This window comes from Oncorhynchus tshawytscha, linkage group LG16 (genome assembly GCF_018296145.1).
Source record: "Oncorhynchus tshawytscha isolate Ot180627B linkage group LG16, Otsh_v2.0, whole genome shotgun sequence".
Classification (NCBI taxonomy): domain Eukaryota; kingdom Metazoa; phylum Chordata; class Actinopteri; order Salmoniformes; family Salmonidae; genus Oncorhynchus; species Oncorhynchus tshawytscha.
This window is the reverse complement of record NC_056444.1, coordinates 24,982,087-25,001,379: the sequence shown is the minus strand read 5'-3', so window position 1 is coordinate 25,001,379 and position 19,293 is coordinate 24,982,087. Positions and strand designations below refer to the sequence as shown.

General features: G+C 43.5%; 1 protein-coding gene across 5 annotated transcripts in view; it reads left to right on the top strand.

The window, feature by feature from the left end:
- pde1ca (phosphodiesterase 1C, calmodulin-dependent a) overlaps positions 1–19,293 on the top strand; it is a 113,021-nt gene that overhangs the window by 72,743 nt on the left and 20,985 nt on the right. For all 5 annotated transcript variants that reach the window (XM_042299015.1, XM_042299016.1, XM_042299014.1 and 2 more), the window contains exons 8-10: positions 7,986–8,086; positions 8,544–8,672; positions 16,336–16,437. In XM_042299015.1, coding sequence (XP_042154949.1) covers positions 7,986–8,086; positions 8,544–8,672; positions 16,336–16,437 — 332 coding nt within the window. The remainder of the gene's footprint in view (positions 1–7,985; positions 8,087–8,543; positions 8,673–16,335; positions 16,438–19,293) is intronic.

Below are 19,293 nucleotides of genomic sequence, written 5' to 3'. Positions count from 1 at the left end.
TCAAGTTAATACAGCATGGTCAATCAAGTTAATACAGCATGGTCAATCAAGTTAATACAGCATGGACAATCAAGTTAATATAGCATGATCAATCAAGTTAATACAGCATGGACAATCAAGTTAATCTTTCCAAAATGTTCGGACTACTAAACAACTATTGATTTAAAACACTGGAGAGTCACTGCAAGTCGCAAAGAAAATAGGAGCTGCATCCTCTATTCCAGCACCATTTCAACTTCAACATCTCAACGTAATTTAACAAGCTATGTTTAGTCTAATACAGTGACAACTAAAAGATTCCTCCCCAAAATTCTACGTAATCTAAATATCATATGACTGTCCATAGCACTGATTTCTGTGTGTGTGTGTGTGTGTGTGTGTGTGTGTGTGTGTGTGTGTGTGTGTGTGTGTGTGTGTGTGTGTGTGTGTGTGTGTGTGTGTGTGTGTGTGTGTGTGTGTGTGTGTGTGTGTGTGTGTGTGTGTGTGTGTAAGTGTGTAAAGAAAAAAACATGTTGAATCACCCTACTTGTAGAGAAGCTCCAATGCCATCCTCCTCTCTTTCATGTTGCTGAAACAGTTTTTGTTGTCCTGAATCAATCAAATCAGATGTATTTATAAGGTCATTTTTACATCAGCAGATGTCACAAAGTGCATATACAGAAACACAGCCTAAACCCCCAAACAGCAAATCAAATCAAATCAAATTTATTTATATAGCCCTTCGTACATCAGCTGATATCTCAAAGTGCTGTACAGAAACCCAGCCTAAAACCCCAAACAGCAAGCAATGCAGGTGTAGAAGCACGGTGGCTAGGAAAAACTCCCTAGAAAGGCAGGAACCTAGGAAGAAACCTAGAGAGGAACCAGGCTCTGAGGGGTGGCCAGTCCTCCTCCTGCTGTTCCGGATGGAGATTATAAGGGTACATGGCCCTTAAGGCCAGATCGTTGGCTAATTGGCTAAAATGCTTACTCACTAGCCTAGCTTCCTTTCATGGGTAACAATTATCCAGCTAGTTATTAGCCTACATCTAGCTAAATATTGAACTTCCATCCTCTCAGGCCAGAGGCACAATGTATGAATGTATGGCTGGATCAGAATTGGCACTATAATTATTGGCCAGTATGGAGAATTAAGTAGACCCCTCCCCCATGGACCCCCACCCCCCACCACTACCACCATCCACTCTGACCTCATCCTGATCTCTCTCTCTCCTCTCTTTTCTCTCTCATCCCCACCTCTGCCGTCTCTCTCTCTAAATGCTCTCCCTCTACCTACTCTCCCTCTCAAGTGAAATAGATAATAGACAAAGGTGAAATAAACTATAAAAATGAACAGTAAACATTACACTCATAAAAGTTCCAAAAGAATAGAGGCATTTCAAATGTCATATTATGGCTATATACAGTGTTGTAATGATATGCAAATAGTACAAATACAAAAGGGAAAATAAATCAACATAAATATCAGTTGTATTTACAATGGTGGATGTTCTTCACTGGTTTCCCTTTTTCTTGTTGCAACAAGTCAAAAATCTTGCTGCTGTGATTGCACACTGTGGTATTTCACCCAATAGATATAAGAGTTTATGAAAATTGGAATTGTTTTTGAATTCTTTGTGGGCCTGTGTAATCTGAGGGAAATATGTGTCTCTAATATGGTCATATATTTGCCAGGAGGTTAGGAAGTGCATCTCAATTTCCCCTTGCATTTGTGGGCAGTGTGCACATAGCCTGTTTTCTCTTGAGAGCCAGGTCTGCCTACGGCGGCCTCTCTCAATAGCAAGGCTATGGTTACTGAATCTGTACATAGTCAAAGCTTTCCTTAATTTTGGGTCAGTCACAGTGGTCAGGTATTCTGCCACTGTGTCCTCTCTGTTTAGTGCCAGAAAGCATTCTAGTTTGCTCTGTTGTTTTGTTAATTATTTCCAATTTGTCAAATAATTATATTTTCTCATGATTTGGTTGGGTCTAATTGTGTTGCTGTCCTGGGGCTCTGTGGTGTCTGTTTGTGTTTGCGAAGAGAGCCCCAGGACCAGCTTGCTTAGGGGGCTCTTCTCCAGGTTTATTTCTCTGTAGGTGATGGCTTTGTTATGGAAGGTTATGGATTTTAATAATTAGCGGGTACTGGCCAAATTCTGCTCTGCATGCATTATTTTGTGTTTTACATAGTACACTGAGGATATTTTTGCAGAATTCTGCATGCAGTCTCAATTTGGTGTAAGTCCTATTTTGTGAATTCTTGGTTGGTGAGCGGACTCCAGATCTCACTACAATAAAGGGCAATTGGTTCTATAACTGATTCAAGTATTTTTAGCCAGATCCTAATAGGTGTGTCAAATTGTATGTTCCTTTTGATGGCCCTTCTTGCCTTGTCTCCCAGATTGTTCACAGCTTTTTGGAAGTTACCTGTGGCGCTGATGTTTAGGCTCAAGCTGCATCCCTGTCTCACTCCATGTCCCTGTGGAAAGAAATGTGTTTGTTGTTTGCCAATTTGAACCGCACACTTGTTGTTTGTGTACATGTATTTTTATAATGGCCTATGTTTTTTCCCAACACTGCTTTTCATCCATTTATATAGTAGAACCTCATGCCAAATTGAGTTTAAAAAAAACAACATTTGAAATCAACAAAGCATGAGAAGACTTTGCCTTTATTTTGGTTTGTTTGTTTGTTAATTAGGGTGTGCAGGGTGAAAACGTGGTCTGTCATACGGTAATTTGGTAAAAATCCAATTTGACATTTGCTCAGTACATTGTTTTCACTGAGGAAATGTAAGAGTCAGCTGTTAATGGTAATGCAGAGGATTTTTACTAAGTTTGCTGTTGACACATATGCCACGGTAGTTATTGGGGTCAAATTTGTCTCCGCTTTTGTGGATTGGGGTGATCTGTCCTTGGTTCCAAATATTGGGGAAGATGCCAGAGCTGAGGATGATGTTAAAAAGTTTAAGTATAGCCACTTGGAATTTGTGTCTGCATATTTTATCATTTAATTTAGGATACCATCAACACCACAGGCCTTTTTGGGTTGTAGGGTTTGTATTTTGTCCTGTAGTTAATTTAATGTAATTGTAGAATCCAGTGGGATCTGGTAGACTTTAATAGTTGATTATAAGATTTGTATTTTATCGTGTATATGTTTTTGCTGTTTGTTCTTTGTTATAGGGCCAAGAAGATTGGAGAATTGGTTTATCCATATATCTCCATTTTGGATAATAACTCTTTGTGTTGTTGTTTGTTTAGTGTGTTCCAAATTTCTCAGAAGTGGGTACATTCTATGGATTCTTCAATTACATTGAGCTGATTTCTGGCATGCTGTTACTTCTTTTTCTGAAGTGTATTTTCTGTATTGTTTTTTGTGATTCACCATAGTGAAGGCGAAGGCTCAGGTTTTCTGGGTCTCTATGTTTTTGGTTGGATCGGTTTCTCAATTTCTTTCTTAGGTTTTTCATCAAACCGTTTGTCATTGTTGTTCATTTTCTTAGGTTGTCTGCTTTTTAAATTTGATAGGGAAGCTGAGAGGCAAATATACTACGAAGTTTACACCTTTACTATTACAGTGAAACGTTTTGTCCAGGAAGTTGTTGCTTTCTCTCTCCCCGCCTCGCTCTCTCTCTGACCTCATGATATGCTCCCCACTGAGACTTCATTGATCCTGGTCCTGAGTTAATCTCTCCTGACTGTTGGGTATTCATTTCTGTCACCTCCCTGCTACCCGGTCATTAACCACCCAGTGATATGTAACTGTTTCATGTTCTTTCGGATGATTCATGGCTGATGATGTGTGGATGTATGAATGATGATGTGAGGGGCAAGGGCTATGATCTGTGAAAGATGTCATAGTCACCCATGTAGCGGTTGGATTCCCATTGGTTTGATTCCAAATGTGCCGCTTACACATTGCCCCATTGGATCCTCATTGGTCCAATCAATGTGCTGGCAAAAGCATATTTGTTTTTTAGTATATCCCCACTCAGGGGTGGCATAGATTTTGTCCCAAATGGTGCCCTATTCCTTACATACTGTCGTGCAATACTTTTAACCAGAGCCCTATGTGCCCTTGTAAAAAGTAGTGCACTGCAAAGGGAATAGGGTGTCATTTGGGAAGGAGCCATAGCCTGGCTGGGTGCCCGAAATGACAGCTTGGTTTTTGGAGCTCTCTCTCTGACACCTTTAAATCCACAGGAAAGCCTGTAAAACTGTCAGCAGGGTTTATGAGGTGCTGGAATCATCACTGTTATCAAAATGTGGATGCAGCACATTCATAATAACCATAAGGCCTCTGTCTCTGTCATAAACTCATTTCAAATTGCCAACAAATGCCGTAAAATAAACTTTTACTGCATAGAGCCTGCATATTAAGGCATGAAATCATGTAAAAGCAAGTGTGAGTTAATAAAGCTATGAAGGACAGTGTAAGAAGAGAAGAGTAATTGTAGTTTACAAGAAGGATAAAGGGGCAATCAGCAGTTGCTACATCATTTTTTACTTTTAATAAATACTTATTGATTATTGAAGATTATAACCTAAAAAATGTACCCCGTCAAAATCCAAAATTGAAGTTTGTTTTACTCCAATGTTTGTTAGCAAAGTAAATGTAAATAAACACTATATAGCCTCAAAGCATGGTTAACATCAGAACCACTGGGCCTCAGAGGGACCCCCCTGCTAAGTGTAATTAATACATTTCATATGCTATCCTTCAAATAATAATTTGGTTGGGTTCATGAAGGTGTTAGGTAACATTAGAATGCATTTCCCCCCCCAATTCAAATAACAAAATAGCATTTTCATTAGTCTATGTTACGGTAAAATAAAAATAAACACAAAATTGAAACTGTTCAATAAATAGTATTTGTGGAGTGCCTTTGTGACAACTATGAAACAGAAACCATATGTGTTGGAACATGGTAACAGTTTCTTTTTATATATACTGTATGTATTTTTTTTTAACAAAATACCCCAACCACAAAGACCCATGCTAGGTCAGCAAAATGCGTGGTCAAATGATGAAAACAGTAGCCTAAACATCATCATAAGGGTCAAGTGTGCTAGCTAAATAGTTCAAATCAGCCTAAATGATATTATAATGAACATAAGTTTCGATATGACAGCTTGTACTTAAATGGTCTGTGTTTTCAAGCAATGGCATTAGTTGGATTACATTTAGCGGTTATCCCTTGTCCTAACAGTCAACACAAATCTTTGCCACTTTCACCTTCTTGACACACTTCAAAAACAAACACATCGCTTGTAGGTGACACGGGTGTCTTGGTTTCTGTTCTTTCTGCATCTTGCCTCACGCTAAAGCTCGCGTGGAATTTTTGAGTCCTTGTTGCTGCCGTGGCGCTCATATATCTCTCATGTAGCCCGTATGCTAGACTCATGTTGAAGTGTGTGTTGATAACAGCTAAATCAAGCATGGTGTAAAACGCCGCAACAGGCCAAGGTGCCATCTGATCCAAAACATCCCCACCTACTTATGAAACAAAATAGAGTAGACAACATTAGGATTATCTTCCCGTAGGGAAAACAACGTGTGTTATTACAGAAGAGCATAATGCATTTTGCATAAGTTTAGCTACAGCATGTTGGCCGAAGGCGATGCATATTATGTAATATTGCCATACCTTTGGTTGTAGTGCAAAATATGATCCGTTTTTCTCTTTATTGTGTCCCTGTCGATGGCAATTGTCGGATGCATGGTGATCATGACAGAAACATTCTTTCTTGCTTTGCATTGGTATAGTGTGAGTGTTGTCTTGTCATTCTTCACCGCCGTTTTCGGAGTACAACGGCTGTGCCGGTGCCTTGTTTTGAAGAGGGAGCTCCCGTCTCGCTTTGTTCATGGTGGCGACTAGGCTTGTTTTTATTTGCTACATGACAGTGAAGTGAAGAAATTGTCCAAGGTGACATTTCTCCCCTTGCCAACGTAAGGTTCCACAAGCCTCATCACCACATTTTCCAACACTCGCTCACCTGCTGTGCGATTTGGATCTTTTGCCCAAATGGTGCCTTCCCATCCTTCCTGTCTCACTGTTTCATTTGGTGCTGGCACAACGTACAGTTCTGGCTTTTTTTTAGGCCTCCGGGGTGTAGGTTTAGGCTGAGGCACAGAATCAGAAGAATAATCATCATGTTATGATGAATCTATTCCCCACCATCTGAGTCGTTTTCATTCAGCTATTGTAGCAGCGCTAACGCAGCATGTGCATCCATTCATCTTGGTCTTCTTACCATTGTAAATTATGCAGGCTCTCACTGTGTACTACAAGTAGGTTGAAGTAGACTGATAAGACTGCTTGGATTTGGTGGTCTGATAGAGGGTACATATCATTTTGAGATTATAATTTGAATATACCAACACAATAGAATGGCCCACCCTTTTCTTCATTCATAATTGGTGATTACATAATTATGGATTCTCCACTTATCCTTGCACATCAACTCACCCATTCCCCCCCTTTCTCCCCCATCATACTTTACTTCATTTATTGAATCTGTCGTTTCATGTGTGAAATTCGTTTGTGTATCGTCTAGGTTCAGTTTCTAGGCAATTATCAGAGTGATTATGAACTGGCTACTTTTGGGAGAATGAGCGGAGCAGGCCCTACTGTCTGTAGAGGTTCTGTTCTGTTTATAATATTACGATTCTAATAAGGGCCGTGTGTTATATAGACTTATTTTGGAAAAGTCAAGGATGGATGGGGGTTGATAAATACATGAATTAATGAGTTGTCAAAATTACTGCTTTAGCGGTTCTAGTGTTAAAACTATTATTTGGATATTTTGGATGGTCAGTGCTTGCATCCATGGCTCTGTCTATGGGAAAATCTAAATGACATACTCCTTGCATCCTCTCTCCTCCTCTTCTTCTGAAAACCCATTGGGGGAGAAGGTCAAACGGGAGGGACCTCTGGCTTTCTCATCTAATGGGTTTTGAGAAGGAGACGAGGAGAGGGGAAGCAAGGAGTTTGACATTGAGATCTTCCTTATGAATCTGAGAGTGACTACAATTCTCCAGCCCATCCCTAACCTTTAAAAAAAAAATCTATTTCATCACAGAAATATAACAACATTACTGCTACTGTTACTTCTGTTCAACATACATGTTGGAGTAATGGAAACAGTCAGGGAGAGAAACAAATCTAATATTCTTCTTGTATTACAGAACCAGGACAGCCTAGCAGAAAATGTTGCTTTGTGGGAAGGGAACTTTAATAAGTACTCAATTTAATTTATGACATTAGATATCAAATAATGTAGGAGGACAGGCTCATTTCAATGGCAGGAATGGAGTTAATTGAACAGAGTAAAACCTGGTTTCTGTATGTTTGATGCGTTTGATACCGTTCCATTTATTCCATTCCATCCATTACAATGAGCCTGTCCTCCTATAGCTCCTTCTACCAGCTTCCTCTGATGCCTCTATATGCAAACATATTCAATATTCAATTAAAGGGATACTTTGGGATTTTGGCAATGATGCCCTTTATCTACTTCCCCAGAGTCAGATGAGCCACTGGATACCATTGTTATACCTCTGTGTCCAGTTTGAAGGACGTTAGAGGTAGTTTCGCAAGCCAATGCTAAGTAGCGTTAGCGCAATGACTGGATGTCTATGAGTAACTGCTAGCCTGCTAGTGAACACCCACAGACTTCCAGTCATTGCGCTAATTGCAAAAATCCTGAAGTATCCCTTCGAAGAGTAAAAACTGTTTTGTCTGGTTTTATGTATTGACTGGGGGAAGATTGTGAAGCTTACATAGATTTGTTTTTCTAAGGTGTGTGGCAAGCAGGCGACGTGAACATGTCACTTATGATTAACGTTACAATGCATCAGCATCAGCTTCTGAAATGTTTTTCCTCGAGTTGTTTGTTCTCCTCTAAATTGCCTTTATCACCTCTTGTGTTCCTTGTTCTACAAATTGTATCCTCTCTCTCTCTCTCTCTCTATTTCTCTCTCTTTCTCTCTCTCGTCTCTAGAACTGGCTGACTGAGCTGGAGATCTTTGCCATGATCTTTGCTGCTGCGGTCCATGATTACGAACACACAGGGACCACTAACAACTTCCATATCCAGACCAGGTAATATACTATGACAGCCGTAACACAGGCAGAAAAATAGCACTCAGTAAGGGGAGAGAAAACAGACTGGGGCAGTGAAACAGGGATGGGAACTCATTGTTATGCATTTAGAGAGGGGATGATTAAAAACCGTGAATGGCAGTTCTATTCTAATTCCTCCTCTGCCTCGTGACGGCGACCATTGTTGAGCCTAATCCTCAAAGCACAACAAGTTCTAATTAATCGCAAAACTCTCTGACATTTCTTTAGATATGAGTTTTATTGCAAAACAGGTCAATATAAGCTACAGTGTATGTAAACTGCATGAAGTACCATATAGATCAACTCAAATGTGATGATAATAAACCATGTATTGGATTAGAGCAGGGGCTTTATATTTAACACAGATGAAATATGATTACTAGAACGGACTTTCCCTATTTCTATGGTTTACCCTCTCCTAACTGTGTTGTTTCAGGTCAGGCACAGCCATCTTGTATAATGACCGTGCAGTTCTGGAGAACCATCATGTGAGTGCTGCCTACCGCCTCCTACAGGACGATGACGAGATGAACATCCTCCTCAACCTGTCCAAAGACGACTGGAGGTAGGCGAGACTCAGAGAGTTCTTGGCAAAATATACGTTATTGTTGTATCATTTGCTAAGATGTGGTTAACATGCTTTATGTGTGTCATTGAGAAGAGGGTAAAGCAGCACAATCTGATGAGTAAAGTATTTTGCAAAACTATTTTGGACTGCATTGAAGGTTGCCCTTATTAACAATAACCAACAGAATTCCAGTCAAAATAGAAGATTGTAAGAAATACTGTAGCCTACCATTACTATTTCCAACCCAACACCATTTGTTGCCTCTATCATGTACATCCTATACTGTCTGAAGATTTGATCCAGTGGAAGAAGTTTTGAGGAGCAGGGAGGTTGGAGGTCACTTCAGGAATAGATATTCTGCTCTACACTATCTCTAAATAGGATAGTAATGAGAGCAAAGGAATAGAATATTGTGAGAAATACCGTAGCCAACAATTACTATAACCTATATTGCTTTACTATAGCCTACCATTCTCTAAATAAGCCAGTAAAGAAAGCATGGTAATCACTGATGATGACTGATAATGTTCTTAGCAAGCAGACTAATTAGGTTACCATATGCTACAGTTAACAAAATGGCTAGCTAGCTAGATTACTAGATTCGCCTTCTTTTTAAAACATTTTTTTTTTACAGATTGTGATTTATCCCCAATGCTCTTAAATAATAACTTCACAATCTAATATCCCTAATCTTATAACTTCATAGTTTAATTTCATAATTATGTCATTGAAAAGTAATTGCATATTTCATAATAACTCTATAGTCATGTAACACAGATCTACTAGCTACATGCTTTGCTTAACATAATTCAAATGTATATTTTGTTTTGCAAATCATTTATTGTCATAAAACATTATGGTGACGATGAACATACACTATTTCATATTCATGATATATGGCTGACTGGCAAGTGGCTTGTGTGGTTATTTTAGTACGCTATCATTATATGGTGGCTAGCTAGCTAAAGACGACCTGTGTTGCTCCTTCCCCTCCCTGACACATCTATCCCGGCTGAAGGGATGGAGTTGAGTCTGAGGGTCGGTGATGCAGCCTCTTCTCTCCTTCTGTGTCTCTGCTGCACGTAAGCCTATCAGCCAACCAGACTGGATTTGATTATGTAAATCAGCATGTTAGCAGGTCACTCACGTTGTTAAACTGCTCAATTATGCTGCTGTGGCAGTGGTATTGATATTCAAACTAGCTAGGTACACTCTTAGAAAAAAGGGTTCCAAAAATGTTCTTTGGCTGTCCCCATAGGAGAACCCATTTTGGTTGCAGGTAGAACTCTTTTGGGCTCCATGTAGAAAACCTTTAACACAGAGGGTTCTACATGGAACCCAAAAGGGTTCTACCTGGAACCAAAAGTGTTCTATCTCGAACCAAAAAGGGTTCTTCAAAAGGTTCTCCCATGAGAACAGCTGAAGAACCCTTTTAGGTTCTAAGAATGTAGCTAGCTATACACTGAACTCGACCGGGGGCCACAGGGGGATAATTTAATGACGACTTGCAGGCAGCGGGTTCAGATCAGAAAAACAACGACAAAATTGTTTTGGGGAAATTATACCAACATACAAAAGAGCACTTTGGAGAATGGAAGTGCAAAGGGGCAGGTGCTCTGCACAGGTAGAGCATTATCTGTGTACGTGCATGGGTGGTTGAGATGGTGTTGGCCACAGACACAGCCTGCTTCTCTCTCTAACCTACCTCTAACCTGTCTGTCCACTCCTCTCTCTAACCTACCTCTAACCTGTCTGTCTGCTCCTCTCTCTAACCTACCTCTAACCTGTCTGTCTGCTCCTCTCTCTAACCTACCTCTAACCTGTCTGTCTGCTCCTCTCTCTAACCTACCTCTAACCTGTCTGTCTGCTCCTCTCTCTAACCTACCTCTAACCTGTCTGTCTGCTCCTCTCTCTAACCTACCTCTAACCTGTCTGTCTGCTCCTCTCTCTAACCTACCTCTAACTTGTCTGTCTGCTCCTCTCTCTAACCTGTCTGTCCACTCCTCTCTCTAACCTACCTCTAACCTGTCTGTCTGCTCCTCTCTCTAACCTACCTCTAACCTGTCTGTCTACTCCTCTCTCTAACCTACCGCTAACCTGTCTGTCTGCTCCTCTCTCTAACATACCTCGAACCTGTCTGTCTACTCCTCTCTCTAAGCTACCTCTAACCTGTCTGTCTGCTCCTCTCTCTAACCTACCTCTAACCTGTCTGTCCACTCCTCTCTCTAACCTACCTCTAACCTGTCTGTCCACTCCTCTCTCTAAGCTACCTCTAACCTGTCTGTCTGCTCCTCTCTCTAACCAACCTCTAACCTGTCTGTCTACTCCTCTCTCTAACCTACCTCTAATCTGTCTGCCTCATCCTCTCTCTAACCTACCTCTAACCTGTCTGTCCACTCCTCTCTCTAACCTACCTCTAACCTGTCTGTCCACTTCTCTCTCTAAGCTACCTCTAACCTGTCTGCCTCATCCTCTCTCTAACCTACCTCTAACCTGTCTGTCCACTCCTCTCTCTAACCTACCTCTAACCTGTCTGTCTGCTCCTCTCTCTAACCAACCTCTAACCTGTCTGTCTACTCCTCTCTCTAACCTACCTCTAACCTGTCTGCCTCATCTTCTCTCTAACCTGTCTGTCCACTGCTCTCTCTAACCTACCTCTAACCTGTCTGTCCACTCCTCTCTCTAAGCTACCTCTAACCTGTCTGTCTGCTCCTCTCTCTAACCAACCTCTAACCTGTCTGTCTGCTCCTCTCTCTAACCTACCTCTAATCTGTCTGCCTCATCCTCTCTCTAACCAACCTCTAACCTGTCTGTCCACTCCTCTCTCTAACCTACCTCTAACCTGTCTGTCCACTCCTCTCTCTAACCTACCTCTAACCTGTCTGTCTGCTCCTCTCTCTAACCAACCTCTAACCTGTCTGTCTACTCCTCTCTCTAACCTACCTCTAACCTGTCTGCCTCATCTTCTCTCTAACCTACCTCTAACCTGTCTGTCCACTCCTCTCTCTAACCTACCTCTAACCTGTCTGTCCACTCCTCTCTCTAAGCTACCTCTAACCTGTCTGCCTCATCTTCTCTCTAACCTACCTCTAACCTGTCTGTCCACTCCTCTCTCTAACCTACCTCTAACCTGTCTGTCCACTCCTCTCTCTAAGCTACCTCTAACCTGTCTGTCTGCTCCTCTCTCTAACCTACCTCTAACCTGTCTGCCTCATCCTCTCTCTAACCTACCTCTAACCTGTCTGCCTCATCCTCTCTCTAACCTACCTCTAAGCTGTCTGTCCACTCCTCTCTCTAACCTGTCTGTCCACTCCTCTCTCTAACCTAACTCTAACCTGTCTGTCTGCTCCTCTCTCTAACCTACCTCTAACCTGTCTGTCCACTCCTCTCTCTAAGCTACCTCTAACCTGTCTGCCTCATCTTCTCTCTAACCTACCTCTAACCTGTCTGTCCACTCCTCTCTCTAACCTACCTCTAACCTGTCTGTCCACTCCTCTCTCTAAGCTACCTCTAACCTGTCTGTCTGCTCCTCTCTCTAACCTACCTCTAACCTGTCTGTCTGCTCCTCTCTCTAACCTACCTCTAACCTGTCTGTCTGCTCCTCTCTCTAACCTACCTCTAACCTGTCTGTCTGCTCCTCTCTCTAACCTGTCTGTCCACTCCTCTCTCTAAGCTACCTCTAACCTGTCTGTCTGCTCTCTCTCTAACCTACCTCTAACCTGTCTGTCCACTCCTCTCTCTAACCTACCTCTAACCTGTCTGTCCCTCCTCTCTCTAAGCTACCTCTAACCTGTCTGTCTGCTCCTCTCTCTAACCAACCTCTAACCTGTCTTTCTACTCCTCTCTCTAACCTACCTCTAATCTGTCTGCCTCATCCTCTCTCTAACCTACCTCTAACCTGTCTGTCCACTCCTCTCTCTAACCTACCTCTAACCTATCTGTCCACTTCTCTCTCTAAGCTACCTCTAACCTGTCTGCCTCATCCTCTCTCTAACCTACCTCTAACCTGTCTGTCCACTCCTCTCTCTAACCTACCTCTAACCTGTCTGTCTGCTCCTCTCTCTAACCAACCTCTAACCTGTCTGTCTACTCCTCTCTCTAACCTACCTCTAACCTGTCTGCCTCATCTTCTCTCTAACCTACCTCTAACCTGTCTGTCCACTCCTCTCTCTAACCTACCTCTAACCTGTCTGTCCACATCTCTCTCTAAGCTACCTCTAACCTGTCTGTCCTCCTCCTCTCTCTAACCTACCTCTAACCTGTCTGTCCACTCCTCTCTCTAACCTACCTCTAACCTGTCTGTCTGCTCCTCTCTCTAACCAACCTCTAACCTGTCTGTCTGCTCCTCTCTCTAACCAACCTCTAACCTGTCTTTCTACTCCTCTCTCTAACCTACCTCTAATCTGTCTGCCTCATCCTCTCTCTAACCTACCTCTAACCTGTCTGTCCACTCCTCTCTCTAACCTACCTCTAACCTATCTGTCCACTTCTCTCTCTAAGCTACCTCTAACCTGTCTGCCTCCTCCTCTCTAACCTACCTCTAACCTGTCTGTCCACTCCTCTCTCTAAGCTACCTCTAACCTGTCTGTCTGCTCCTTCTCTAACCTACCTCTAACCTGTCTGTCTGCTCCTCTCTCTAACATACCTCGAACCTGTCTGTCTACTCCTCTCTCTAAGCTACCTCTAACCTGTCTGTCTGCTCCTCTCTCTAACCAACCTCTAACCTGTCTGTCTACTCCTCTCTCTAACCTACCTCTAATCTGTCTGCCTCATCCTCTCTCTAACCTACCTCTAACCTGTCTGTCCACTCCTCTCTCTAACCTACCTCTAACCTGTCTGTCCACTTCTCTCTCTAAGCTACCTCTAACCTGTCTGCCTCATCCTCTCTCTAACCTACCTCTAACCTGTCTGTCCACTCCTCTCTCTAACCTACCTCTAACCTGTCTGTCCACTCCTCTCTCTAACCTACCTCTAATCTGTCTGCTCCTCTCTCTAACCAACCTCTAACCTGTCTGTCTACTCCTCTCTCTAACCTACCTCTAACTTGTCTGTCTGCTCCTCTCTCTAACCTGTCTGTCCACTCCTCTCTCTAACCTACCTCTAACCTGTCTGTCTGCTCCTCTCTCTAAGCTACCTCTAACCTGTCTGTCTGCTCCTCTCTCTAACCTACCTCTAACCTGTCTGTCTACTCCTCTCTCTAACCTACCGCTAACCTGTCTGTCTGCTCCTCTCTCTAACATACCTCTAACCTGTCTGTCTACTCCTCTCTCTAAGCTACCTCTAACCTGTCTGTCTGCTCCTCTCTCTAACCTACCTCTAACCTGTCTGTCCACTCCTCTCTCTAACCTACCTCTAACCTGTCTGTCCACTCCTCTCTCTAAGCTACCTCTAACCTGTCTGTCTGCTCCTCTCTCTAACCAACCTCTAACCTGTCTTTCTACTCCTCTCTCTAACCTACCTCTAATCTGTCTGCCTCATCCTCTCTCTAACCTACCTCTAACCTGTCTGTCCACTCCTCTCTCTAACCTACCTCTAACCTATCTGTCCACTTCTCTCTCTAAGCTACCTCTAACCTGTCTGCCTCATCCTCTCTCTAACCTACCTCTAACCTGTCTGTCCACTCCTCTCTCTAAGCTACCTCTAACCTGTCTGTCTGCTCCTCTCTCTAACCTACCTCTAACCTGTCTGCCTCATCCTCTCTCTAACCTACCTCTAACCTGTCTGTCCACTCCTCTCTCTAACCTACCTCTAACCTGTCTGTCCACACCTCTCTCTAAGCCCTCTCTAACCTGTCTGTCTGCTCCTCTCTCTAACCTGTCTGTCCACTCCTCTCTCTAAACTACCTCTAACCTGTCTGCCTCATCCTCTCTCTAACCTACCTCTAACCTGTCTGTCCACTCCTCTCTCTAACCTACCTCTAACCTGTCTGTCTGCTCCTCTCTCTAACCAACCTCTAACCTGTCTGTCTACTCCTCTCTCTAACCTACCTCTAACCTGTCTGCCTCATCTTCTCTCTAACCTACCTCTAACCTGTCTGTCCACTCCTCTCTCTAACCTACCTCTAACCTGTCTGTCCACTCCTCTCTCTAAACTACCTCTAACCTGTCTGTCCACCTCTCTCTCTAAGCTACCTCTAACCTGTCTGTCTGCTCCTCTCTCTAACCTGTCTGTCCACTCCTCTCTCTAACCTACCTCTAACCTGTCTGTCTACTCCTTTCTCTAAGCTACCTCTAACCTGTCTGTCTGCTCCTCTCTCTAACCTACCTCTAACTTGTCTGTCTGCTCCTCTCTCTAACCTGTCTGTCCACTCCTCTCTCTAACCAACCTCTAACCTGTCTGTCTGCTCCTCTCTCAAACCTACCTCTAACCTGTCTGTCTGCTCCTCTCTCTAACCTACTTCTAACCTGTCTGTCTGTCCACTCCTCTCTTTAACCTACCTCTAACCTGTCTGTCTGATTCTCTCTCTAACCTACCTCTAACCTGTCTGTCTGCTCCTCTCTATAACCTACCTCTAACCTGTCTGTCTGCTCCTCTCTCTAACCTACCTCTAACCTGTCTGCCTCATCTCTCTCTAACCTACCTCTAACCTGTCTGTCTGCTCCTCTTTCGAACCTACCTCTAACCTGTCTGTCTGCTCTTCTCTCAAACCTACCTCTAACCTGTCTGTCTGCTCCTCTCTCTAACCTACTTCTAACCTGTCTGTCTGTCCACTCCTCTCTTTAACCTACCTCTAACCTGTCTGTCTGATTCTCTCTCTAACCTACCTCTAACCTGTCTGTCTGCTCCACTCTATAACCTACCTCTAACCTGTCTGTCTGCTCCTCTCTCTAACCTACCTCTAACCTGTCTGCCTCATCCTCTCTCTAACCTACCTCTAACCTGTCTGTCTGCTCCTCTCTCTAACCTACCTCTAACCTGTCTGTCTGCTCTTCTCTCTAAGCTACCTCTAACCTGTCTGTCTGCTCCTCTCTCTAACCTACCCTAACCTGTCTGTCTGATTCTCTCTCTAACCTACCTCTAACCTGTCTGTCTGCTCCTCTCTCGAACCTACCTCTAACCTGTCTGTCTGCTCCTCTCTCTAACCTACCTTTAACCTGTGTGTCTGCTCCTCTCTCTAACCTACCTCTAAGCTGTCTGTCTGTCCACTCCTCTCTCTAACCTGTCTGTCTGCTCCTCTCTCTAACCTACCTCTAACCTGTCTGTCTGTCCACTCCTCTCTCTAACCTACCTCTAACCTGTCTGTCTGTCCACTCCTCTCTCTAAGCTATCTCTAACCTGTCTGTCTGCTCCTCTCTCTAAGCTACCTCTAACCTGTCTGTGTGATCCTCTCTCGAACCTACCTCTAACCTGTCTGTCCACTCCTCTCTCTAACCTACCTCTAACCTGTCTGTCTGCTCCTCTTGCTAACCTACCTCTAACCTGTCTGTCCACTCCTCTCTCTAACCTACCTCTAACCTGTCTGTCTGCTCCTCTCGCTAACCTCCCTCTAACCTGTCTGTCTGCGCTTTTCTCTAACCTACCTCTAACCTGTCTGCCTGTCCACACCTCTCTCTAACCTGTCTGTCTGATCCTCTCTTTTATCTACCTCTACCAAGTCTGTCCATCTGTCTATCTGTCTGATCCTCTCTCTAAAATGTCTGTATGTCTCCCCCTCTCATAGAGAGCTACGGGCGCTGGTGGTAGAAATGGTCCTGGCCACGGACATGTCCTGTCACTTCCAACAGATCAAGGCCATGAAGAACTTCCTCCAGCAGCCAGAGGCGTGAGTGACTCTTATTTAGCTCTATAATTATCTAGACCAATATATCTAAAATAGCATCCTGTTCACTATAGTAGACTATAGTGCCAGTTCAGATTACTCCCCACACATTTGTCCTAAACCATAGCCTGCCCTACCATAAATGCACTAATTGATACCAAAAATACAATAACCCCAAGCTGCTGTCTCTCTGATCAAATATCCAAAAGACCAATATTGCTGAGACATGTTTGTTGTTTTCTTAGACTTCTGTTGACTTCTGTTATAGTCTCTCTGGACTTGTTCCTTGCAATCTTCTCTGCTTCTCTGCTTGGTTGAAAGAATGACGCTGGAAGGGATGGCTGCCGTTTTACGGGCTCCTAACCAACTGTGCTATTTTGTTCGTTTTTTTGCGTTGTTTGTTACTTATTTTGTACATAATGTTGCTGCTACCATATTTTATGATGAAAATAACTTCTGGACATCAGAACAACGATTACTCACCTTGAACTGGACGAAGAGCTTTTCTTTAACGAGTCCGACGCGAACGGGCCCAAATCCCAGTCATTTGCGTGAAGAAAAGATGGGGAAAAAGTGGGCAGAGGTCTGGCTGCCTTCTGAGAATTCATACAAGAGTGAGTAAACCTCCACTACCATCCGTTCTATTGGCCAATGTGCAATCACTGGAAAACAAAATGGATGATATACGATCAAGACTATCCTACCAACAGGAAAATAAAAACTGAAATATCTGATGTTTCATCGAGTCGTGGCTGAACGACGACGCAGATAATATAGAGCTGGCGGGATTTTCCATGCATCGGCAGGACAGAGAAGCTACGTCTGGTAAGATGAGGAGCGGGGGTGTGTGTCTATTTGACAATAACAGCTGGTGCGCGATGTCTAATATTAAAGAGGTCTCAAGGTATTGCTCGCCTGAGGTAGAGTACCTTATGATAAGCTGATAAGCAAACAAGAAAGTGCTCATCCAGAAGCGACGCTCCTAGTGGCAGGGACTTTAATGCAGGCCAACTTAAATCCATTTTTACCTCACTTGTACCTGCATGTTACATGTGCAACCAGAGGAAAAAAACCTCTAGACCACCTTTACTACACACACAGAGACGCATACAAAGTTCTCCCTCGCCCTGCATTTGGCAAATCTGACCATAATTCTATCCTCCTGATTCCTGCTTACAAGCAAAAACTAAAGCAGGAAGTACCAGTGACTCGCTCAATACGAAAGAGGTCAGATGATGCGGATGCTATGCTACAGGACAGTTTTGCTAGCACAGACAGGAATATGTTCCAGGATTCATCCAATGGCATTGAGGAGTATACCAACTCAGTCATCGATGACGTCGTCCCCACAGTGACCGTACGTACATATCCCAACCAGAAGCTATGGATTACAGGCAACATCCGCATCGAGCTATCGGAACATTAATCCAGACGCTTGTAAGAAATCGCGCTACGCCCTCAGACGAACCATCAAGCAGGCAAAGCGTCAATACAGGATTAAGATTGAATCCTACTACACCGGCTCTGATGCTCGTCCGATGTGGCAGGGCTTGAAAACTATTACGGACTACAGAGGGAAACCCAGCTGCGAGCTGCCCAGTAATGCAAGCCTACCAGACAAGCTAAATGCCCTGAGGCAGGCAACGCTGAAGCATGCATGAGAGCACCAGCTGTTCCGGACGACTGTGTGATAACGCTCTCGGCAGCCAATGTGAGCAAGACCTTTAAACAGTTCAACATTCACAAAGCCGCGGGGCTAGACGTATTACCAGGACATGTACTCAAAGCATACGTGGACAAACTGGCAAGTGTCTTCATTGTCATTTTCAACCTCTCCCTGACGAAGTTTGTAATACCTACATGTTTCAAGCAGAACACCACAGTCCCTGTGCCCAAGGAAGCGAAGGTAACCTGCCTAAATTATTACCGTTAGCACTTACGTCGAGAGCCATGAAGCGCTTTGAAAGGCTGGTTATGGCTCACATCAACAGCATCATCCCGAATACCCTAGATGCACTCCAATTTGCATACTGTGCCAACAGATGATGTAATCTCAATTGCACTCCACACTGCCCTTTCCAACCTGGACAAAAGGAACACCAATGTGAGAATGCTATTCATTGACTACAGCTCAGCGTTCAACACCATAGCGCCCACAAAGCTTATCACTAAGCTAAAGACCCTGGGACTAAACACCTCTCTCTGCAACTGGATCCTGGACTTCCTAATGGGCCGCCCCCAGGTGGTAAGGGTAGGCAACAACACGTCTGCCTCGCTGATCCTCAACACTGGGGCACCTCAGGGGTGCGTGCTTAGTCCCCTCCTGTACTCCCTGTTCACCCATGACTGCGGCCCACTGCATCACTGGGGCCAAGCTTTCTGCCACCCAGGACCTATATACTAGAGGAAAGTCCAAAAAATTTTCAAAGACTCCAGTCACCCAAGTCATAGACTCTTCTCTCTGCTACCGCACGGCAAGCAGTACCGGAGCGCCAAGTCTAGGACCAAAAGGCTCTTTAACAGCTTCTACCCCCAAGCCATAACACTGCTGAACAATTAATCAAATGGCCACCCGGATTATTTACATTGACCCCCACATTTGTTTTTACACTGCTGCTACTCGCTGTTTATTATCTATGCATAGTCACTTTACCCCTACCTACATGTACAAATTACCTTGACTAACCTGTATCCCTGCACTTTGACTCGGTACTGGTACCCCCTGTCTATGTTCTAGTTATTGTTATTTTATTCTGTTACTTTTATTGTTTTGTACTTCGTTTATTTGGTAAATATTTTCTTAAACCCTTTCTTGAACTGCATTGTTGGTTAAGGGCTTGTAAGTAAGCATTTCACGTT